The sequence below is a fragment of the Athene cunicularia genome (assembly GCF_003259725.1).
Source record: "Athene cunicularia isolate RWA chromosome 1 unlocalized genomic scaffold, athCun1 chr1_part2, whole genome shotgun sequence".
In the NCBI taxonomy this organism is placed as follows: domain Eukaryota; kingdom Metazoa; phylum Chordata; class Aves; order Strigiformes; family Strigidae; genus Athene; species Athene cunicularia.
The window spans coordinates 21,172,680-21,195,570 of NW_020799092.1; the positions used below are offsets into that span (position 1 = coordinate 21,172,680).

The window sequence follows — 22,891 nt, forward strand, 5'->3', positions numbered from 1 at the left end:
TTGGCCTACAAATGAATGTATAGGAGTGCACGCACTCAGACTAGATGTAGCGAGAACATTTTCAACCTGTTCATATGTGGTTGTGGAAGCTGCTGCCATTGCCCTACCTCACTCCTTTTATGTGTATGATCACACCCTGTGTGTACTCTGTGGGAAATACATTCCAGAGGATGAGTTTGTGGTGAAACCTTTAAGCAGTTATTTCCCTGTTTCTTTGACAAACCTGGAGATACAAACTTATTTGACCCTGTCAATCACAAAACAGCTCAGAGGTGCTTTTCTGAAAATACACAATATCTGCAGTTTATTCTTCAGTTTGGTATGATGGGGCAGGGGTTGTTCAAGCACAGGGTTTTTTTCTTAGACATGCATTCCATGGACAATTCAGGGCAGAGAGTCTCTAGTCCTTCACCAGCCGGTAGATGTGATGCTGGGCACCGTGGTCACTAGTTGACACTTCAAAAACATATGCTATGCACAGCAAGGTCTCCTGTGTGTCCCTGTTTGTCACAACCTAGACAGAAAAGGAAAAGAAACTGAGATAGCAACTGCTGTTTCTTTGCTTACATATTCCAACACATTTAGCATAGACCAAAGCATTAATTTTTGACTGCAAAACATTAGTACTGGCTACAATAGGCAAAGAACAGAGAAGTACAGGAACAATATACAGCTCGGCCACCACAACACCCAGTCTGTGTGCCCACACACCCAAGTGAAGCACTTTCACAGCATCACTACAATGCAGTGAAGAGACAGGGAGGTGAGCAGAGTTCACTGAGGAGAAAGGAAAGCTGTGACCTAGCAGTGACCACATAAGTGGAAGCAGATCCACTAGGTCCTCTACTACCCACCCAGTGGTGCTGTGGATTTCAGCAGAGAGAAGGTGTTTCACGGAAAACCTTTTTACTCTTGTCGGTTGGGTATAGAGAGGCCACCCCTTACGGCACATCCACTCCTGCTCACCTATGTGTTGATATATCACAGCCATAAACAGTTCTTTCCCTCCATTTGCTCTTGCTCAGTGGTAGACACAGACCATGAGGATTGTAGAGTATAACTCATTTTACAGGAGACTTACAGGTTTGACTCCATTACACCTCCCATTCCAAACACTGTAGATGTCAGGAGAAAGATGGCTGCTATACTCACGTGTTCTTACGGAAGCTCCTTTTTTTCCATTTATTTTTCTGTGGTCCCTCAGGAACCTTAGCTTGTCTGCAGTGTGACTAAGTGTCACCAGCACGGCGATGGCACAGTGTTGTCCTAGTTTCAAAAGCATGCACTGCCTACGCTACATGGCAGGGACAAGCAAAATGTTGCACCCAGAGCTCCTAGTTCTGCTTCCCTCTCTCTGTCACTGCACAACTTAGCACATTCTTGTCATCTGAGTTTGTGCCATAGCTAAAGCTTCAAGCAGTTCTCTCCCGCTAGAGGAGATACCTTTTTATCAGCAGTAGCACCAACTTAACTGCAGAAGAAAAACATAGCAGCTGGAGGCTTGAACTGTACCAAAGCCTTCTGTTCTTCTAACAGAAGAAAATAGCTGTTTTCAAACTTGCTTATTGATTTCAGCAGCTTGATTTTGGTCTATTGTGTTTTCTTTTCTTAATTCGTGATTCAGTTTGCAGCTGAACTAGAGAACTAATCCTTCTCCTTCCTTCTGCAGGCTGTTGCAAGTTACACGCATCCAGGTGTGGTAAGGCACCAGAGCCTTTTCTGAAAAATGGGCTCTGAAATCTTGGGAGGGCTAAATCCAGAGCAATGTGCAAAGCAAGATAAATCATCCTAGTGAGATTAGGGGTATCAAAGCTCATGAAAAGGGTCTAGAAAAAAATGTAATTAAGCTTTCTTCGGAAATTGGTGGTGGGGACCGAAGACTAGCAGCACACCTTACATTAAGCACGACTGTTTTTCAGCTCCCCAGTGGGGAGTGGAGGGTGGAAAATGCTCAGCCTGCTGCTCAGGAAGCAGGACTGAAAGGCAGTATCTAAAAGGATGTGCCAGCACCCATGTGAGACCTGCACTGTGACAGGAGGTAAGGGAAGGACGTGAGATTACTCTAAACAAAAAGCCCCAGATGAAATGTAATTATATGACAACTTTGTTTATAAAATGTATAGCAAGCGCTGCCCTGACTAAGTAATGAAACATGCAGAAAGCAGTTACAGCGTTTCTCAGTATGGATTACAGCATGCAGGCCTTCCATCTCTCTGTTCCTGCCCCCTTCATGCTTTTGCTCATCTGAAAAAACTCTTAGCATTTATACTTCTCTCTTCTTTCAGATGCTAAAGATCTTAGTAAAAACATGAAAGAGTAAAGCCTCCTAAAGCCTTCTGAGGTATATTATTAACCTTGTGTTTTATAGCTCAGGTACCTGAGCCACAAAACAGTGAAATGAGTTTTCTGAAGTCCCACAAGATCTCCAGAGAATGTAATGAAGACCACTTGATTTCCATTCTTTCATACAGCCACTAGCATCTCTCCTACTTACCCAAGCTCAGGTTCCCTGGGTGAAGATCTGTGACATGCCTTGTAGAGGCGTGCACAGATCTCAGTCCATTAGGAAAATCTACCTTTTAAGCTGTCTTTGCCCTCTTCCCAAATTTAGGCTGCATCTGATGCTGGAAAGGCTCCTGGTATAACATAGACACTAATGCAAACCTAGTTGCTGTAGCAGTGTGGTACCACCCTACTTAGAGGTCACAGTGATTCGTAAAGAGCTTCCCCCAACATGCCCCTTCCTTTATGTGCCTCCATATTCTTTTAACATTCAGGATGGTCCTAGGAGAACAACTTTCCTCCCCCTGCCCCCCCCACCTTGTCAGTGAAGAACTCTTCTCATGACAAAATTATATAGTCACTTAACAGTGCTCTTGGGTTTTTTTACCTTTCAAAAAGGGCCAGGGCACAGAAAGGACCTCAACGTTTGTCCAATAGTGGAATGAGCATTTCCTTCACTGACTTTTGCATCCTTCTCCTTCCTTTATCTCTCTGCCTCATGAGTCCTCCCTTTATCTTTCTTTTTTTGTTTCTCTTACTCAGGTCTCTCAAATTCTTCTGCTGCTTCTCTGCATGAGTTACTAGCTCTAGAGTCTGTAAATGGTCTTGAGGTGCAATATACGTGAGAGATACTAAGTTCAATTAGATGCTGAGATGTAAAAGGAAATCAGCTTTGACTCACAACAGTGAACTCCTGCATGGGGCTTACATGTTTCCAAGCTCCAATGAAAACAGTTGAAAGTCCCACCTGTAAGATAGTAAAGTTCTCCAGCACACTGTTCATCATATACTTCTCAGGAAGGTGCTTGAGTTTATGAATGAAGTTTATCATGTATTCGCAGAGAGGGGAACGGTGAATGCGATAGGAATAGTGTCCATTTTCATAGCGTGCATACTCTGTCTGCAATGCAAAACACAAAAGGGGCACATGGGGTTAATGATGTCACGTTAGTAGCATTAATCACATAAAGCCATTCAGAACTGAAAAATTACAATGGAATTTTCAAGTCATTTTACTAACAGTAATGAGCTGATTAATCATTACTCTACAGTACTTTGCAACAAGGTCAGTCTCCTTGAGCCCTCCAATTTCTCTGGGTTTATTTCTTTTGTCTTTAGAGCAGTGGGTTTCAGCTTTTGAGCAGCAAACTTCCAAGGAGCTGTGAAAGGTAACTAAGAGGAGCAGACCAATTGTCAGCTCTATTATGGTCTGCATCTCTACTGAAAAAAATACTAGGTGTGAATGAAATGAAAAAGTTAAAAGCTACTGCTTTAGCAAGACCAGGAAACTCCTAGTAATTATGATAATCATATGCTTAGGGTGCTTCACAGCTGGGAAGGACTAAAACCTGCTGGTACCTGTGAGACAACAGAGTATCTCTGCTCCCCATTAGGAGAGGGTCTGGCCAATGTTACACAAAGGGATTTTTTTGTTCATATCCACATCCTATATATTTCCTGTATATTTCATCTTCCTTTGAACAGAAGCTGAGGCTGGATTCTATCATTTCACAGCAGACCCTTAAATGCCTACTACCTCCGTTCACCCCAAGAGCTTGCTCTCCTTTCCTGTGCACCACGACACCTTTCTTTGACCTGTTTCATCACATCATGCAAACACATAACCAGACTTCAGGCATGTCTGTCATATGGCAGGAGACAGATCTTGGGGAATGATGTAGCTTGAGCTGACTGCTGACACAAGAACACCTGGTGTTCTGTATGTAAAAGCTCCTCCTGCATCTAAGGGCTCCTTGAGCAAGGGAGCATCAGGAAGCGTGTCAGAACAGCTCTCGTAGCAGCTGAATGTGGCATCAGAAAGAATTTCTTCAATGCCAGATATACTCATAATTATGCAACTCCACTGTTGCTGGAGCTGTAAGTGTACAAGCACCAAGATAAGCCTCATAAAACTGTAAGTCTGTAAATTATTCCAGTCTACTAATTAATGGCTATAGTCTATGAATGTTCTGTTTAAAACCACTGATGAGACTATAAAACAAGGGTCCAGGTTTCCTAGCTTTTCTTTGCTCCCCAAAAAACGTAGAGAATCACCGGAGCTGAGTCTTACATATTTACCTGTCTTCAGAAACTGAGATTTAAAGAAGAATTAGCCAACACTACCACACCTTCAATGAAGTCCTGAGACAAGGCCATGTTGCAGGCTGGAGCAATCTTACACCTGCATGTCTCAGAAATAATAATCTATGGCATTCATCTCCCCACAACAAGCATAGCATATATTTTGCCTTGAGATATACACAGGACGCAAATACTTGAGTGACAAAACAGCAGCTAGAAAGAACCTTGCACCCAGGTGTCTGCTTCCTACCTCCACTTTCTCCACCACCTGCTTTCCAAAGGAACACACTTTTGTGGAACAGGTAATGACCATGTTTTCTGGGCTCTCATATTGGCTGGAAACGCCATAGAAAGATCTGGATTCATCTTCAATATTGGTGTTCAAATCAGCCTGCCAAAAAAAAAAAAAAAAGGGCAAGAAAAATAGGTGGTTATCAATAGATGGTTGTGGTGTTTTTTTCACCATTACCTTGTGCAGCCAAGATTGTAAAGTACTGGAGAGTCCAAAGCTCCTTAAGTGGATCAGTGTGCATCAACAAGCAGGGAAAGTCTGAAGAGTATATGCTAAAATCTAGTTCCCACTTTAGAAAATGGTGGGGAGGATGTGCATACACACCGGGGAAATCTGGTGGAATATCCTCTTAACATGAAAAACATATGATACAGCCCCTTGCCATAGCTGGTATTTACCATAACTGAACAGTGCCAGAACACCATGGAGGTGCCCAAAGAGCATGCGGAGAGCAGACAGGAGGGCACTGTAGAGACAGAGCAAGGCAACAGACAGGCTAGACTGGGCTGCCTCACTAAGGAGGAAAAACAAGGGTACAGCAACTGTAATAAAGCGCTTTTTTTACCTGGATATGCAGGTAAGGGGAAAGACACAGAGCAGAGTGAAGGACCCTGTGAGTACACACACATCAGGCTCCGGCGCTATGTCAGACAGGATGCAGCATAAGGAACGGAGGCTGCTGATGGATCCCGCCCAGTTCCACCTGAATACAAACCCATCTCCATTAGAAGCCACAGTTTTCAAACGCGGGTGACTAAGGTTGGCCAACTGAAGCCTCATGTTGGGACCCGACTCCTAAAAATCCTGGTTGTCTGAAGCTTCCACCAGGGGTCCTTCAAACCACACTTACAGAAAGAAAAGGCGGTTCCCTTAAACCTGAAAAGGCAAAGGGTGTGTGGGAATGCCCAGCCCAGCCTCCACCCTTCCAAAACCGAAAGGGTAAGAGCTTCTCTGTACTTCACAAGTGGAGGTGTTAACTTACATCAGCAGAAAAGTCATGATCAGTTCCCATACGCTACTTCAGACTGCTCTATTCTTCCTGCTGAGCTGAGGAAATGGGAAACTGAAGAAAAGCGTATTCCTGCTACAGTGGATACAGTGTGCATTAGATGCCATTCTTGCATAGTTTTCTTAGCATATGTCAGGATTTTTTTTGATTTAAGATCTAGAGCAGCACTTAGAACAAGCAACGCTAGCCTTGGAACTGGACTATCTCAATAATCAATCCCCCTTTTTTTTGCCATACAAAATACTTGTCTCTGCCGTGAGATAATACTGTTAGCTTATTTCTCTTAAGTAGCAATTTCACAAGAGGTTTAAGTCAATCTAGAAAGTGCCAGTCCAGCCTTCTCCCCATCTGTAGCCCCACAAGCTTGCTGCTGCCTTTGTGCCACCATTAGCAATTGTACAACTCTGTGGTTAGCCACATGAGAAAGCTGATCCCAGTCAAAATAAATTTTGGTGTGGTTTTGGTGAGTTAATTTTCAGTCACACGAGCAAACTCACTTGGATCTCCACAAAGCTGCTGGGGCTGGAAGGAGGGTGAGAACGCACACAAAAGTTGAGGGCACAAAGACTGCCTATTTTGATAGCAACACATACTCAGGTTGGCTTGAGCCTCTTGGGGAAAGTGCAGCTCAGAGTTCAAGTTTGATAACACCAGGCTGGTCCTGACAGCAAGAGAACAGTCTCACTGTCCTGGAGCAGTTTGTGCCTCCCCATTCCTCCTGTACGGACACAAATGTTTCTGTAGCTGTATTACAAGACTTGCTGAGGAACTAACTACTCGGCTAGTTCTCAGTGGGATCAGCTCCCTGACCTGATTCAGAAGCACTTGTGTGTGTTGAGACAAAGAACATGTGTTGAGAGGATGGGCAGCAATAGGAAAAGCAGAAAGGCTGCTGCTTCTAGTGAACACTGGGTTTGAGTAACTGCAGCAGTAACTGGTAACCTGCTAGAAGACACACTTTGTTGTCATTCAAGTTAAAATTTTTGCCCCTGGAGAGTTGGGCTTGGCCATCTCTGCACCGCAACACTCACCAGCAGATCCCATCGCACAGAGTTACAGTCACAGAACAATTCATTTTGCCAGTAGCAATGCCAAAAAAAAACCAGCAAGAAAAGCAGCCAGGTAATTATGTGCAGTATTTCCATTCAATCTAATTCCATGGATGTTAACTTGCCACTTCAGGTGTGTGAAGGAGGAGGTGGTAAAGGAAATAAAATGTACCATCTCCACATTTATTTCAGAAAACTCAGTTCCATTTTCCACTTAGCACAACTGGGGCATTGCTGCCACTGCACCATTGTGCACACATATTAAAAAAAATAATTACCTTTCAAACAAATCAATTGTTTGCTTGAAAGGTAATTATTTTTTTTATTTTCACTCACAAAGTCAGAAGTGAGTGAAAGACAGATTTAGGATAGGTTTTTCATGAAGTAGAGTGGGCAGCGCATAGGAGTTGTGGCATTCACGTAATTCTAGTGGGACAAAGAGGCAGCGCAGGCAAGGTGACAGAATGCTCCAATGTTTGCATCAACACTGGCAGCATTAGGGATGGACATACAGCCTTCACTCTGATCGCAATGAGGGCATAACAACACAGTATTTATATACACGATCACAAATCACTCTTCAAAATGACTGGGTTGTTTCTACAAAAATCCTTAAAAGTTTTACCGTCTTCATCACAGATTATGGATGAAAGAAAGTTCACTTGTCAGAATGGCTTGTCTTCTTCTCTGTGATTCCCTCTTTTAAGTAGAATTCCTCCCTCTAAAGTAGTGACAGATCTTCAACCCTTGTGTATATGCTCAGCCCTACATGCATAATACATTCACACCAGTTTACACCAGCTGTGCACCCATACCTTTGTGTTTTCCTTAATTTGTTGTCTCTTGGATACTATATATTCAAGAGCACCCTCTGATTTATGAGGAGATAGTTGTACAAAGCTGGCAATATTTTATTCTCATGTTTGCTTCTCCTCAGAAGACAGCTTCCCAAAACAACGTATCCAGCTGAATAGGGTTCCTGACTTCTCTTAACAACTTATCCCATTTTGCGCCCATAGTTTCCTGCCTCCTCACTACGCTGAAAACAATTTTGGGCCCACTTGTTAAAATTCATCAGTAAAGCAATTTGGATTCAAAACTTTTTTTAAAAAACACTTTACATCATCCACATTCGCGCCACTGAGTAATAACTTTTGCACAAGACTTGGAAACAACAGCTTCAGGAAGATTGGAAACTTTCACATTGTAATGACCACCTAGACAACTGTAATGCAGTGTTACGCTCCAATGGTTTGTCTACACTGGAGCAGCATATGTGGGCAAATCCAGGCTAGCTTTAACCTGGTAGCACAAGTATTAATAGGAACAAGGCAAGGCACAGGCATTACAGACATCATAATACAGGTTGCCAAGTGAATTATTATGGTCATGCTGAAATCCTTCATGTCAAGTTTTCCTCGTTATAGTTATGGAGCTACTCTGCACCACAAATGTACATGTATTAAAGAGTTGCAATGTTACTCTATTCTGGTTTAGGTTTTTATTGAGTTACTCTAATACTAATTTACATGTCAATGCAACTAACTGTATTGTTTATTTGACCCATACTCCAGCTGTCTGAATAAAGATTAATTCCTTCCCTTCTCCAAAGAGGAACTAGACTAGGAATCCTTCACAATACTGTTCAGCTATTTCCCTTGGAGGTGATAAACACAATGGACGGACCCAATTCCACTTTCCAAAGAAATTGTCCCACTAAGTCAAAAGAACAAAGGGGTCAAGGCTACAGAAGTTTGGTTGGACCACTGCAACATAAACACAGTGGAGGTGCTCACTGCAGAACCAGACAAACATTTTCAGGGTCTCAATAGTGAAGTTAAGGTTACATTCCCCTAAACTCTTAATGACAAATTAAAAAATAAGTGCAGTCAATATGAGGCAAAGAAGAAAGGTGCTAGTTTCACTTAATGAGAAAAGTTTCACTAGCCCTAAGAAGCCACTGTAGGTGCCTCCACAATTTGGCAAGTCTCCAGTCAAAAGGCCAGACTAGAATTTCACAGCTAGTTAACATCTAATTAATCAACATTAAAATATTTGGCAGTAGGCAAAATTATGGCAATACTGTTTGAATTAAGCAGTCGTTGCCATTCAACTAACATTATGTACAATCAGTTTCTGGAAGTCCTGTCACAGTGTAGCAATGGTGTCATGCTGGAACTCCCTGACATTTATATTGCACCTTTTATTCTAAAGCTTGTCCCATATATAGGACTGTCAGACATGTCTTAGGGTGGTCAATCAACAAGAGCAGTGCACCCACCTCTGAAAATCTCAGCCCATAAACATACATACATGGAATTTCAGCAACTCCAGGGCATGGCAGCAGCAGCTAGCCGAGGGCTCCAGCCCACGTTTGCAGGAGAACGGGGCTGCAGCACTTCAGGCAGACACTGATGACCTTACAGTTACAGCTCATTTACTTACTTACAGCTGCTGGTTCCCACCCTCTCATGGAAGTTACAGCCCCCATACCAGAGATTGTTTAGCACACATATATCTGCTCTTGAACTATTTGCAACCTGGTTTATTCGTGTAAATTGAAAATGGCAGTGATGTACATGAATATGAGACCAAAGAACCACTCAGGAGTTGAAGTCCAACCTGTGAGCTTTTCCTGCTATGGAGATGATTATATCTCCTGAAGGGAGACAAAACAGAAATTGAGGAAGAACACCGTTATCTGCCATAGCAAAATTAACTTTTAAATGTCAACTGGACATTGAAGTAAATCACTAATGGATGCAGTTACAGTTCCCGGGATTAGACCAGGACAAAATCATACTGCACATCATGGGGTCTCTAATGGCCAAAAGAGCTACTGCTTTTATCTTAACATCTCAAAATGCTGCAGCCTCTATGCCTAGATTCCTATGAGTGCCTCACAACACCTAGGCCATCAGGACTAGAAACCACATTGCTGCTTTTGTAAAAGGACTCTTCCTTTCTCTTCACTTTCAGAGTTTCTTTCTCTAAAGAAAACCTTGTGTCAAAGCACATCCAATTCTGGGGTGAGCGCACAAGGTGAGCAGAGGCAGGTCTGCTTTACTCTGTCCAGTACCTTCAATCCCTCAAAGATGCAAGAGAATAAAAGTGACTATGACTTAAAGGAAATTTATCTTCCTAGCACTTCATCAAGTAGGAAGGCTAATCTTCACTTTATAGTCTGGGAATGCATGGACTTGTTGCATATATAGCTGAATGTGATTCTGACCTGGAGACCAGAACCTAGGTGCCTCAGCTCCTCACTGGCAAATGCACTAGTATGTCCAACAATTGAGATAACTCTTGAATACGTTCTTTACCCCAGTCTAGGCAGCCAAAGGAGACATACAGTCAGGATTTAGAAAAGTCCATGGCCAATGGGCTGAGTTGCCTTGCCCCACAGGCTTCTCCTAGCCACTGCTAGCAACAGGGTGGGACTGCAGTAGGGGCCAACACACAAACAGCTGCTCTCTGTCTCTTCAAGGGCAAAGGTAGAAGATCAAATAGATGAGGCACATTATAAGATAAATCTGAGTTATGAGCCACCAACTGGACCATACTATACTACTTTGTCTGACAAAGTCAGGGCTCTTTCTTTCCGTTCAAGAAGTTCTAGATGCAAAAGCTGCGCACACTCTACCATAACAGCAACCTGATGTGTCTGGGATGCATTCAACTTACTGTGCAAGTTGAGAACAGATTACATAGCGTGGTGAAACTGCAATCACTGAGGTATCTGTGATCTAGCACATCTCAGAGATCTACATATTGTATGCAAGAGAGCTGATCTGACTGTTTTGGGGAAAACAGCTGAGAATTCCTCCTTTCCAGAGAAGTAAGCAGAATTTTTAAATACCTACAAGACAAGATTTCTAGATGGAAGAGAAGGGATGCTCTTCCAGGGAAGAGCATAGTAAACCTCAACAAGCTAGTATTTTTTCTGTTTTTTTGTGGGTTTTTTGTTTGGTTTTTTTTTTTTTTTTTGTGGGTTTTTTTTGTTTGTTTGTTTTTGTTTTAAAGAAAATCATATTGGTGGTCTGAGTTAGCAGCTCTGCTGAAAACAGCTCTGATGAGCTTGAATGTACGACTCAAATTCTGCAGCCCCAAGAAAGAAACACTTAGAGAAAAGCTGGCATTGTGCACTGTCCTAACTATATACTAAGCCAAGATTTTTGTCTGATCTTTGGTGGGAGTGAGTTTCACAACTGACTACTGAGAAAGGCCTCATTCCCACTAGGATGAGGCTGTGAATCAGAATTTCTCTGAAACTCTTCACAGAAGGAAATGTGACCTTTGAGAATTAAGTCTTCAGCTTATCTGAGGCTTGAAAAGCAACGATTAGACAAGAGTCCAAATGACATTAAATGCTGTGAGAAACCATAGCTTGTCGATATCTTGCACACAGGTCCCATGTGGTCAGTGAAAAAGAATGTGCTGTACAATTGTTTAAGAACAGTCCAAAACTTGTGCCACTGCAGCTTCAGCCTCCAAGAAAGGGGGAAGGGGAAAGTTTCTGAGGTAGCCAAAGATAGAAAGCAAAAGGCCTTGCAAACAGTGCGGGTAGCTGCAACTTAGCTAGCCCCACAGCAATGTGTTATTTTGACAGGCAGCAGACAGATTCCCTCCGCAATTCAGTCTCTGAGTCTGCTTTTTTGCTGGCAACAACCTATACTGTGGGGAATAACTTCAATAAAAGAAGTGCCATTGACAGAGTCCCCTTACATAAGGTAATAACTGGTAGGAGGTGGTGCTGGTGAGTGCAGGTGAAACTAATGGGCTGTCAGATCGAGTCTCAGAAAAAATGTGCAAAGATCAAAAATCTCTCTTGCTAGCTTCTGTCTTGTTTGCTGCCTCAGGAGTGCCAAGGACAGAATGGACATGGAGACCAAATTACCATCTCCTTGCTCTCCAAGCAGTTTCTGCCAGGTCAGGATTGAAGGCATACATGGGCAGGGCAGGGTGCTGAGGGGAACTTGCACTGCTGCTGTTTTGACTGGATTTGCCTGGGACAGAAGAGAAGCAAAGTGCAGGACAGCAGTCTCCACCCCACCCCTTAAGCCCCTTCCACAAAAGTATAATTAATTTACCAGAAAGAAAACAGTGATTTGACTGGTTCAGCTTGCCTGTTATCGAGAAGAAATTACTACAAATATTCATCGTTGGCAGAAAAGGTCTCCCAAGCAATTCTCCTGATCCACCCCGCTGCAGATGGCTGCTCTGGACAAAGTACTGCCTCTCCTGAATTCCCGGTTTGTCATTTTCCTTCTGTCTTCCACCCAGAGTCTCACAACTTCTGAAAGCTTTAAGATGCAAGTGCACCATTCTACTAACGTGCAAAGCCCTGAAAACGCCTCTTCCCCAAACTATTAATAACGATGCATACAGGAGTTCATGGGGAGAACCAAGTAACAGGTGGTAGAGATAATATTGCACTGGAAAAGAGCAGAGCTGCAACTGCCCATGTGTTGGGAGGCTGATGTCTCACATTCATTGTCGTGTGCTAGAACACACTTGGAGCACAGAGAAATGTCACACAGATGTCATACACAACCTGCCAATCCAAGTCCAAGAATTAATTCATTGTACCAAACTCCCAGTGCCAAAATCAAGGAAGAATTGCAAACACTGCTTATGTTTCAATCTAATCAACTTTTGACTCTTAGCTATTGTATAAATAATTTAAAGCACCATTGAACAAATATTAACATCTCTCAGTCACGCTAGATCCTAAGTGCTATCAGCGATGTCAAGAAACCCCAACCCTAGTTGTGGCATTAGGCTTCTGGTGCACAACAGATCATCTGGTATATTCAATGTTTACTGCAGTAATGCAGGTTCCTGCCCCAAGTTCTTCAAGCCGAAAACTACATGGATACAAAACTAACTTATTCAATATCTTGATTTTTTTATGTCTTTTGTCACCTGCAAGCACCACTTCAATTCAGAACCCTTGAAAAATCACTCATACTTTCATGTTTCAAAACACTCCTTCAAGTATTTAACTCTACTCAGCAAGTTTAAGGTTATTGGTAATTTGTTTTTGGATAATACTTTTATCCTAAAATGATGCTATAAATGCAACAGTGTAGTAACTGCTTTATCCAGCACATCTCTGGACATCGACAGCATATTTGTATAGCTGTCCAGATCAATCAGGCTCTGAACAAAATGAAAAGGCACCCTAGCATATACTGTTACAGAAGTATAAAATTGCAGAGGGGTATAAAAATCTCAGCTGAAATCTAGTTTTCTTCTGTTTTAAATCATATTGCCTTATCTGTGAAGAGTGTTTATTAGCGAGGGGGTTGCACTACACGCAATTATTTCAGCACATCAAATTCACACATGTAGCATGTTGCATTACAGGCATGTCTCATACGCTTTGCTTACATATAAGGCTGCATTACCACAATATTTCAGGCATGTTGAATACAAAGTTTTGCAACAAAAAGGTTTGAGTTCTCCTCCAAAAAGTTCAAACTTTCTGGAGCAAAAGAGGTTTTTTTAACTGCTTTGGTTATATTGTCTTAAGAGATCCTATCTGAAATCTGACAACAGGATTAATGTAAGCACTCTTGTGAAACACAGCAAATCATAAAAGTGTCCCAAAACTTTCTCATCCAGAATATGGCATCAGGAATGGTGTTTTCATCCCCTACTACTGTCTACACTGAGAAACAAATACCAGACTGAAGTGATTTACTTCTTAAAAAGCCTTAGAAGCTTCCATTCAATTACTTGACTTGTAAATTTAGCTTATTTGTAGATGACAGCCTGTAGCGTTTCCACCAAAAAAACTCTAGATGGGAGCCAGCAATGCAAGAGCATCAAAAAAAGAATCAGAAAGTCAAAATATTAATCCAAGCCCAGAAATATCATGGTCATTATAAGTGTACAGATGCAGGGTCCCAGGACATCATGTATACACTGAAGTAAAGGTGCTTCAAATCCTGTGTCACACCTCTTTACGCAAGACAAGTTTCTGTGAGCTGATACCCTCCGAACACCAGACACCTCGTGTGGGCCCAGCTTAATGACATCCTACCACATAAATCCTTCAAAACCCTAACTGAGGTTGGTCTGACATGATGCATAGGCCACATTTATCCTTCTAATATTAAAACCCAAACACAATCCTCAAACCCAACCCCACAAGCACACTAACAGTTTTGATAAATAAAATCACAGTTGCACTAGATCACAATTTCATTATGATTTCTCTCTCCTTAAGTCAAGGAATTCAAAGTGATTTCTTCTCTCTATATAACATGTCCCTCCAAGCTCTTCCTTTTTGTTCCCAAAATTTCTAAAGCACTGCAGAGGGATACCACACAGCAGCCAATGCTCTTCACCTTGACATGAAGTTTCCTGGCATCCCTATCCCACAGCAGGAAGCAGCTCTTGCAGCTCCTACTCCTCCAAGGACCATTTCTTAGAAGCTACCCCCTCTTACTCTTTTTCCTTCCTTTCTTTTGTCACATCAGACTTCTGTTTCCTTTCCTAGACAGTTCTTAGTAGGACAATCATCACTACCCAGGTTTTGTCAAATGATACACTTCTCAGCAAGGTGCTGCTGTTTCTCCCAAGTATTTCTCTTCCACCCAGAACAGGGCCGGTCTTTTTACTCTTTGTTTTGACCTTCCCAAGCAGGCTTTGCTGTACTCTAACAGAGGCTAATCCCATGAGGGGCCCAGCTCAGTAGCACACAGTCTGTGGGTAGTAAAATGATGTATCTCCAAGAAACACCAGCAACTAACACCCTGAACACCAGACACTTGAACAGCAGACTCCCCACCAACATTCTCCAAGTCAATTCTGGAAAGGTTAGGCTTGTGACAGCTGGGAAGTTGCATCTCAAGGCACTTAACTCTTCCTTCTCCTGAAAGGCCCAGTTAAGAGTCTATCTAGTTTCTATGAAGAGTATGAGATATGAGAGTTCATTTCTCATCATCTCACTCCTGACCTGGGGTTGAATTATAAGCAGTAAACTCAAGGTGAAAGGCTCCAAATCCCATTACACATTCCCGCAGCCATCTAGCATACAACTGCCCCAAGCTGCTATTATTTTTAATCTTGTAATACCTATGATAATATCCATGACCAAAACTATTTTGTTTGTACCCTGCAGCACAATGGCACAGCTTTTGCAAATTTCAGCTAACTCACAAAAATCCAAATTGAGTGAGTAGGCTTTTGCCCAACTGATTGCTGCCAACTTACCAGAAGTCATTTCAGTAATATATTATCAGCATAATCCAATTTCATTATGTCTCTCTTATCTTTTGTCTGTCCTTGTGCCTACAGTAAATATGCATCTGTGACTTATTAGTAGTTGGATTACACAAACTGCAGCTAATGACATAGGAGAAAAAGACGAAAAAATGTTGTCTCTGAGAAGTTACTCAACACTGAGAGAAATGAACACATATGAGTACACAGAGAATAATTTCCTCTGAAATCTTCTTTCATATGAAAATTAAAATTTTAAAGGGTTCCAAGTCCCATTAGCAAATAATACCTCCTGACACTAGTCAAGAAAACTCTGCAGATGACACTGAGAAAGATACATCTTGCTCCAGGACAGAATGAATGCCTTGTCTAGTCAAGGAAAGATCTCCAGTGACAGTCGTGGCTGTATGAAGTTGCCTGCAGAGGGAAAATTTGTTGGGAGGCGGCAGTCTCCTAACAGCTAGAGAGGCCACCACTTTTAAAGTGAGAACTTCATAGCAAATGGGCACCCTACAAAGGGTCCTTCCCTTACCCAGAATTTGACAAGGAAGAAGGCATTAGCTGGCCCCCTTTCAAAGAGCTCCTTCAGGCCCCCTTTTTTCTCAGGGAACTTGTCATAGATCTGCCGGATATCCACTGCCTCGAGGTAGGGGTCACTGTAGCTGGGGCTTGACTGCCCAATGTGCACAAACAGGTGTTTGTTATACTGCAAGAAGAGGAAAAAGATGGAATTAGGAAATTGTTCAGTACCATTCAGTACATACTGAACATTTATGGTTCTTCACAGAAGACTACTGGAAGTCACTGAAGATAGCACTTTCTAAAAGACCAAAAGTATTAGCAGAAATATCTTTGCTAATACCAGCTCATGCTGTTCTTTTTATCCTATCAATACATCCATGCTTCTTGCTTCTTCTGAAACATGATTTTTGGGCTTTTTCCTATATTCACTCCTAAACCATTGCCTCATGCTGCTGCTATAAAGTCTGAAATAACCTGAGATACAGACTGTGACCTATCACAGGTCACTCAGTCAAACATCAATGCGCCTGTCCTGTGAAGAGCTGCCTGAAATCCCACGGTAAGGTACCAGCCAAATTTTCTGAACTTTCCTATCTCAGACAGAGGACGTGGTCCATCACCAATGTACATCTCAAGATGCAGTATCACAAGGTTTAGTGAGACAGGCATATCTTACTGCTTCCATTTTAGAGGTGGCACCATGGAAACACATTGATGCAAATTCATCCCAGTTGCCCCCAAATTTAGATTCCCGACACACCAGAGTGGTTTCATGTGATCATCTGATTCTCAGTCTGTCCTCCAAGGCTGAATGAGACAGCTAGAATAGCCCGGCAGGGGCTGTACCACTGTCTTATGACCTCAGTGCTTTGAGCTTTGATATGTGAACACCCATGACCCTCAAAAGGGAGGCCAGAAGCACATGGCACAGAGCTGGCTATATCACTATAGGCAATTCTATCCTCTAAATGAAGGGTATCTTGTGTTTTCCAAAGATGGCTTTCTATTCTCAGTAGAGTGGTGAAGCAAGTATTTCCATACATGTACAGTAGTATAACATATCCACAATGAACAGGAGCTACCTGAAGACCAAAAATTAATGAGGGGTGAAAGTCAGGTGTGTATCTTACTGTGTCTTGGTCTTGTTGTTGTTCCAAGAATGCAGAGAATTCTAACATCCAGAGTTTGGAGCTAGCAACCCTTCGTCCTTGCCAAGCTGGTGCTGATGGGGAAGGCGCAAGGCCAGTGGGAGACTCAAACCCTAAACACACAGGATTTATATAACAGAATTTAGAAAGATAAAAGTTGTTAATAGTTTTCCAATAGAGCACCTGTTGTCAAAGCTGATCAATTACATTTTCTTATGACTTCAGCCATCATGCAAAAATGTCATTCATAAGGTCCTCACTCTACTTGTGTTTAGAGTGGCTTGTCAGTTACTCTCTACTAAGACAGCATTGTCAGGGTTGGTAATGGTGTAAAAGACAATCTGCCTGGTTTTGACACTAGAGAAAATACATTCAGCAACTTTAGGAGGACCTAAATTGAGCCCTAAATGAACAATGAAATAAACTATTTTAGTATCAGAATGAAGCATCACCCTTAATATGACCACTAACCTCTCAAAATGGGGAAACTGAGAAAGAAATATATTTGTTGTTCCACTTAATGAAAAATTGGAAAGACAATCATGTTATGATGAAAAACAGTGCTCTAGTACATGCAGCATGGCGAAAGAACAGTAGAGATACATAAACTTTTATTTTCTGCTAAGCCAGGAGGAAAAGAAACCCCAAACCAACCAATTTAAAATAGAAAAAAAATTGTTTTTTATATTAAAACAAAATTTAAAATTAAAAGCTTCAGCTCTCTCAGTAAAAGGATGGGAACAGGTAATAAGGAGAAATAATATAAAATTAATTTAGGGATCACATAAATGTTTTAATAAGTATAAATATTTTTTAAAATTAATTTAAGAGTTTTTAAAGTATTGGCTATTTCTGAAGTTGGAAAATAATTTCAAAGCAAGGCAGTACATTTCCTTACCTACCTGGTAATGGCAGCGGTGGTTGTACAGCATACGGCTGTTGAGAAAAAGGTTTCACGCTACAGAAGTACACAAAGAGGCATGGTTAACAAAAAAACCAAATCAAAACAAAATAAGATTCTTGACCAACTGTTAGTGCAGATTAGATTAAATATTTCTCCTGGGGGAGAAAGTGGCATACGTATCTCTGGGAAATTATCTTTCTGTGTGGGCAAGAGAGGGTCATGAAGGAAGGCTTAAAAAAACAGTAAGGTGTCAGGACTGGACTGAATAAAATTTCCCTGTAGGTGTTCAGCAGGCTCTCCCCACAGTCTTGTTATTCAGAGATCCTTATCAGAGATCCCTATCTGTTAATACACTGGTGGCCATTCATTTATCCTTTCCCTTCAACCATGGATAGATGTAAATTTATGCAAGTGGCTACACATCTGGGCTGGATGCCTCTCAAACTTTCAGGCTCCGATTCAGAGATGTTCAACACTCACAGCTGAACCTAGCTTTCAAGACAGCTCAGCTCCATCTTACCACTGTAAGAAAAATCATCTGACATCAGGGACAGCAGATACGTCAAGATTCTAAAAGAACTTCTCACATTGAATCTGCCTCGTTCACCTTCATGCTAAAGGCATAAAATCTACTTTTTATTTCTCCTAGGATGGCTGCCATTTTTTACTAGCCATTTTTTCTCACAAAATAATTTAATAGTATCTGTTCCCTGATCTGCTCCACAAACATTAGCAATAGCACCACAAGAGGGCAGGAACAATGGCTTGGGTGAAGAACATGCAACCTTCCGGCTGCTTGTCCTTAAAATTGCCTTAAATTGCTCCTGTTAAACATGTGATAAAAAGTGTCTCCATACAAACAAAGGAGCACAGAAGATCAATGGCAGGTGGAGCAACCTGAATAATACTCTGACACAAAACCACCCAGGGCCATCACTAGTGAAGGATCAGCCCATCAAAGGCTCATCTCCATCACCCTGGGGCAGTAATGCCTCCGAGGAGCAGAGCTTCTGCCCCTCCCAAGGCTGTCCCGGGAGGGCCATCAGCCCCATTGTCCAGGTGTGAAACCAACCCAGTGAGCCAGCTGGGGAGGCTCACAGACCAGTCACCTTACAGAGGGGGTTACTGCAGAGATGGTATGGGACATGCTCCTCCCTTGCATTCTGTAACATTTTGGGATTGCACAAGATTTATTATGGGGATGTTTAGGGAGAATATGACAATAAAAGGTGCTAGTTGCATGTAACAACATCAGTACAGTTGTCTGTCCATGCCCTGCACCTTGTCAGTGCAGTCTGTCATATCTTCTCACTAAATTCTATTTCTAAATCACTGCATGAGGAGCTCTCAGTTCTCCGCGTGTGTTTGTTTCTGGAGTGCCAGCAGCAAGGGTGTGATTACTAGTGATTATCAAACCAGACTAGCCAGCAAGTAGATGGTTTAGGAGCAATCTGTGTGGGTCTCCAGGGGTAAAAATGCTTTCAGAGGTACCAAGAGGTTCAGGCTAAATGACTGAGAAACTGTGGAGTCTGGAAATCGACTGAATGATATGAGAGAGAGAATCTATCTATCTATCTATCTATCTATCTATCTATCTATCTATCTATCTATCTATCTATCTATTTCTCTCTCTCATCCCTGCGAGAGGCAAACTGGGGAAAGTAAAGGTCCAGCTACTGGGTGGACTGTATCTAAGCCCAGTTACTGGAGAGATTCAGAGTGTGTGTGTTTGTGACGTGCATGTGTGTGTCACTGAGAGGCCAGCACCAGCAACTGGAGTGGGGCTGTGGCCTCAGGGGCTCCCTTGCCTGGGTGCCAGCACACAGGGAGACAAAGGATCCCGGGGCAGCTACCGGGTGGATCCACAGTGCGTGTGTATTTCCCACTGAAACACTTCACCCTCATCAGCCAGAGGGAGAGGCTACAGGATGAGGCTGTGGGTGCCATCTGTATCTGTGTGAGTGCTGGGCGTTACCTGTCTGTGCTGTTCTGTGGGGCCAGCCATGCATATATGTGTGTATGTGCAATGTATATAATGTGTGTGTGTCTACTGAGGGTACACACTCAGCCTCGATACTGGTTGAATTTGGGAGCATGGAGCTGCAGCAGCCTCCCCTGTATCAGGCTGCTAGGTTCAGCAGCTCCCTAAACCCATATTAGGCTGCTTGAGTCATGGCACACAATAAAGTGGTGTAATCCATGTTGAAGGTACTATATGAAGACATAGGGTCTTATCTATTTAAGATTCTTTCATAACTCTCAGTTTGTCTGCAACCATGTGCCTTAAGTCTCAGATCTGCAGTCATGGAATCTGTCTGAGAGCTAAGACTACGTTATCTTAGCATTTTGTAAATCCTGTAACAGCTAATAATGTTCCTCAGGCAGCATAGAGGAAGCAGCAGAAGCGTGTGCTTTGGATGATCACATGAAGGAATACTCACTCTTGGGAAGATCCAGCTTGTCCTGGCAAAGCTCCTTGCCAAAACTGCAAGAGAACAACATACAGGCAGAAGTTACCACTTTTAGGACAGAGATGAAAAGCAAGGCTTGTTCCTTCCTGAGGAAAGAAAACTGCTAGCTCACTGACTTCTAAAGATGTGACAGAGTTATACCTCTTCTTTCTACCTTCCTGGTTTCATCTTTGTGGAGGTGCTGTCTGGCCTTTGTTTTCTTTCTAAACACTACTACTACTGACATGCAAGCAGCTGACCCAAGTGGGTTTTAACATTAAATGCTACATATGCACCTTGTGCCTCAGTCTCCAAAGCATTAATGATGCTCATTACTCTCTTGGAAGGACCATTTTCCCCAGGAGAGGTCCATGGGAGTATTTTGGCAGAAATTGATGCTCAGCAAAACCTTACTAGGCGCAACTCAAAGGTTAGGGGATGCTGACAGGCCTCCTCCATTAAAGATTTTATATATAAGTGCCATCAATTTGTAATCTAAGCACTCAGGATGAGTTTGGGAATGATAAACTTGAGAAAGGGTCAGGATGGCCCAAACAGTTTTAATCCAACAAGATCCTGGACTAAGAACGTGATACAGACACCTGAAAGTATTTCAGACAGCTGAAAAACCCAAAGGATCTGATTGTTCTCTCACTTATGTCATTTTAAAAAACCCATATAGTCTAACTATTGTTTTATATCAGTGTGACTAAAGAATCAGACCCAAACTATTGAAGCCACGTGACAGATTTGTTCTACAAAGACAGTGACTTTTCGCCCATTCTGATGTTATCAGGATTTTCCTAAGCAGGTCCCAATGCCCTTTCAAATACTGAAGTGTCTTCAGCCCAACTCGGCCAAGACACTGATTGACTCACCCCAGAAACAGCAGGGTAGGCTGGTCGTGGGAGACCAGGCAAGGCCATTTTACTATGGAAGGCAGTTGCAGAGATAATCTGGGCAGATGACATTGTAGCCATACTCTGCATGGCTTTATCTTTAGCTGCCTGATCCTATGGGCAAGAAAAAACAGAATTATTATAATGATAAAGATGTTGCCTGGTCTAATGCTGCATAACCAGGATTCTCATCAGCTTCTTTTAGAACAAGCATCTCTGAAAACTGGGCAGTAGACTTGCCAATAACTGTCCTAAGAGCTCTTCAAAGCATGTAAGTCTTTCACCGGTTACTATAGCTTCAGATGTGATTAATCATCCTTTCTGAAATGCTGGGATCACTGGTTTAGAGACTGCTAAGCATTTATCCTTTCTGTCTGAAGGCTTTCAGCCGCACAGCTGAAATGTTTTGTTATGGAAAGTACAACCCTAACTGATTCTTGTGTTTTAATCATTGGTAAGAATATTCAATAGGAAGGACTCTTGCTTATCAAAAAGCCCTCTAGAAACAAACTCACAAAGGAAATTCATCACCGGCAGTGCAAAAAGACTACCTCACTTTGGGACTGCATTAGTCTCAGGTAAAGTTGACCATTTTATTCCCATCCCTGGGGAAACAGGAAATCTTAATAACCTCCCAGGGCACATATGCAAGGACATTCCTTTTTGTATTTTAACAGGGCTGTGGAATTGCACACATTTTTACAGGCAACGACAGTGCAACAACTAGGGGATCTGATGTATACTTAGAACAAATAACATTCTTAATTTCTTCTTCCAAGGAATAAATAGACAAACAGCAGCACTTCCCCACATTCTGCCTTTCCTCCTACATCTCCTACAATTAGCCTTCATCCTTCAAACACTCCACATTTAACTGTGACATTATAATGGTGATGTCACAGATGAGTTCATGGCTTGGAGAAACTGCTGAAAGAGGTAAGCTCTTGCTGTCTTCTTCAGGCTTTCTCACTTCCCACTTGCATTCATTGAACTGAAGTAAGTTCTCACCCTTGGGTCTCCATTCTCTCTAACCCGTCCCCTTTCTCTAAGGTTTTCTAAAGTTCAAAACTCAGGCATTCTGATGTGTCTAACACAAAAACAGTCAGAGGAGGAATAACAAAAGTTCAAGAATAAACATTTAAGTGGAATGATTAGTAGGAATGGACAAAACTTATATATCTTCTTTTTTACAGTATCTGTGAGTCCTGTTAGTATCATTCAAGTGAATGGGAGGGAAACATTTTAATTGCTGAGAAAGTTCCTAAGATTCTCCAAAACTTTCAGAATCCAGTTTAAATTATGCTTTAGGGAATACTATAAGGATTACCTACAGTTTTTTAAGGGTAAATATTCTCTTCTGTTTTTTCATTACATAAATAAAGATGCTTTCCCAGTTGCCATTGCAGAAAAGGATTTTCTGGATTCCCTGGAAAATTTGTCTACCTGAGTTTATACATGAGTTTACCGGGAAGAGGCATTTGTTTGTGGAAGTATTAAAGTAAAATAATTGAACAATTAAGAAGGGAAAATATTTTATCTATTAACCCCTATTGTGTTTTTGTTTTGTTTAAATGCCTGCCTGACAGACTGCTGGAGAAAGAATCTTTTTGTAAGAGACATCTCCTTTCTCTTTCAGCTAACAGTTCTGTATTCATTTGTATTGTGTTTCCAGAAGGAAAAAAGGAAAAAAGGAAAAGGAAAAAAGGAAAAAAGGAAAAAAGGAAAAAAGGAAAAAAGGAAAAAAGGAAAAAAGGAAAAAAGGAAAAAAGGAAAAAAGGAAAAAAGGAAAAAAGGAAAAAAGG

At 41.9% G+C, this 22,891-nt stretch overlaps 1 protein-coding gene across 1 annotated transcript in view; it reads right to left on the reverse strand.

The window, feature by feature from the left end:
- Nucleotides 1-276: 276 nt before the first annotated feature.
- TEAD4 (TEA domain transcription factor 4) overlaps nucleotides 277-22,891 on the reverse strand; it is a 59,806-nt gene continuing 37,191 nt past the window's right edge. The window contains exons 6-13 of the mRNA XM_026868521.1: nucleotides 21,069-21,203; nucleotides 20,182-20,225; nucleotides 17,739-17,794; nucleotides 16,819-16,949; nucleotides 15,699-15,872; nucleotides 4,835-4,975; nucleotides 3,251-3,403; nucleotides 277-514 (exon numbers count right to left, since the gene is read on the reverse strand). Coding sequence (XP_026724322.1) covers nucleotides 401-514; nucleotides 3,251-3,403; nucleotides 4,835-4,975; nucleotides 15,699-15,872; nucleotides 16,819-16,949; nucleotides 17,739-17,794; nucleotides 20,182-20,225; nucleotides 21,069-21,203 — 948 coding nt within the window. The 3' untranslated portion in view covers nucleotides 277-400. The remainder of the gene's footprint in view (nucleotides 515-3,250; nucleotides 3,404-4,834; nucleotides 4,976-15,698; nucleotides 15,873-16,818; nucleotides 16,950-17,738; nucleotides 17,795-20,181; nucleotides 20,226-21,068; nucleotides 21,204-22,891) is intronic.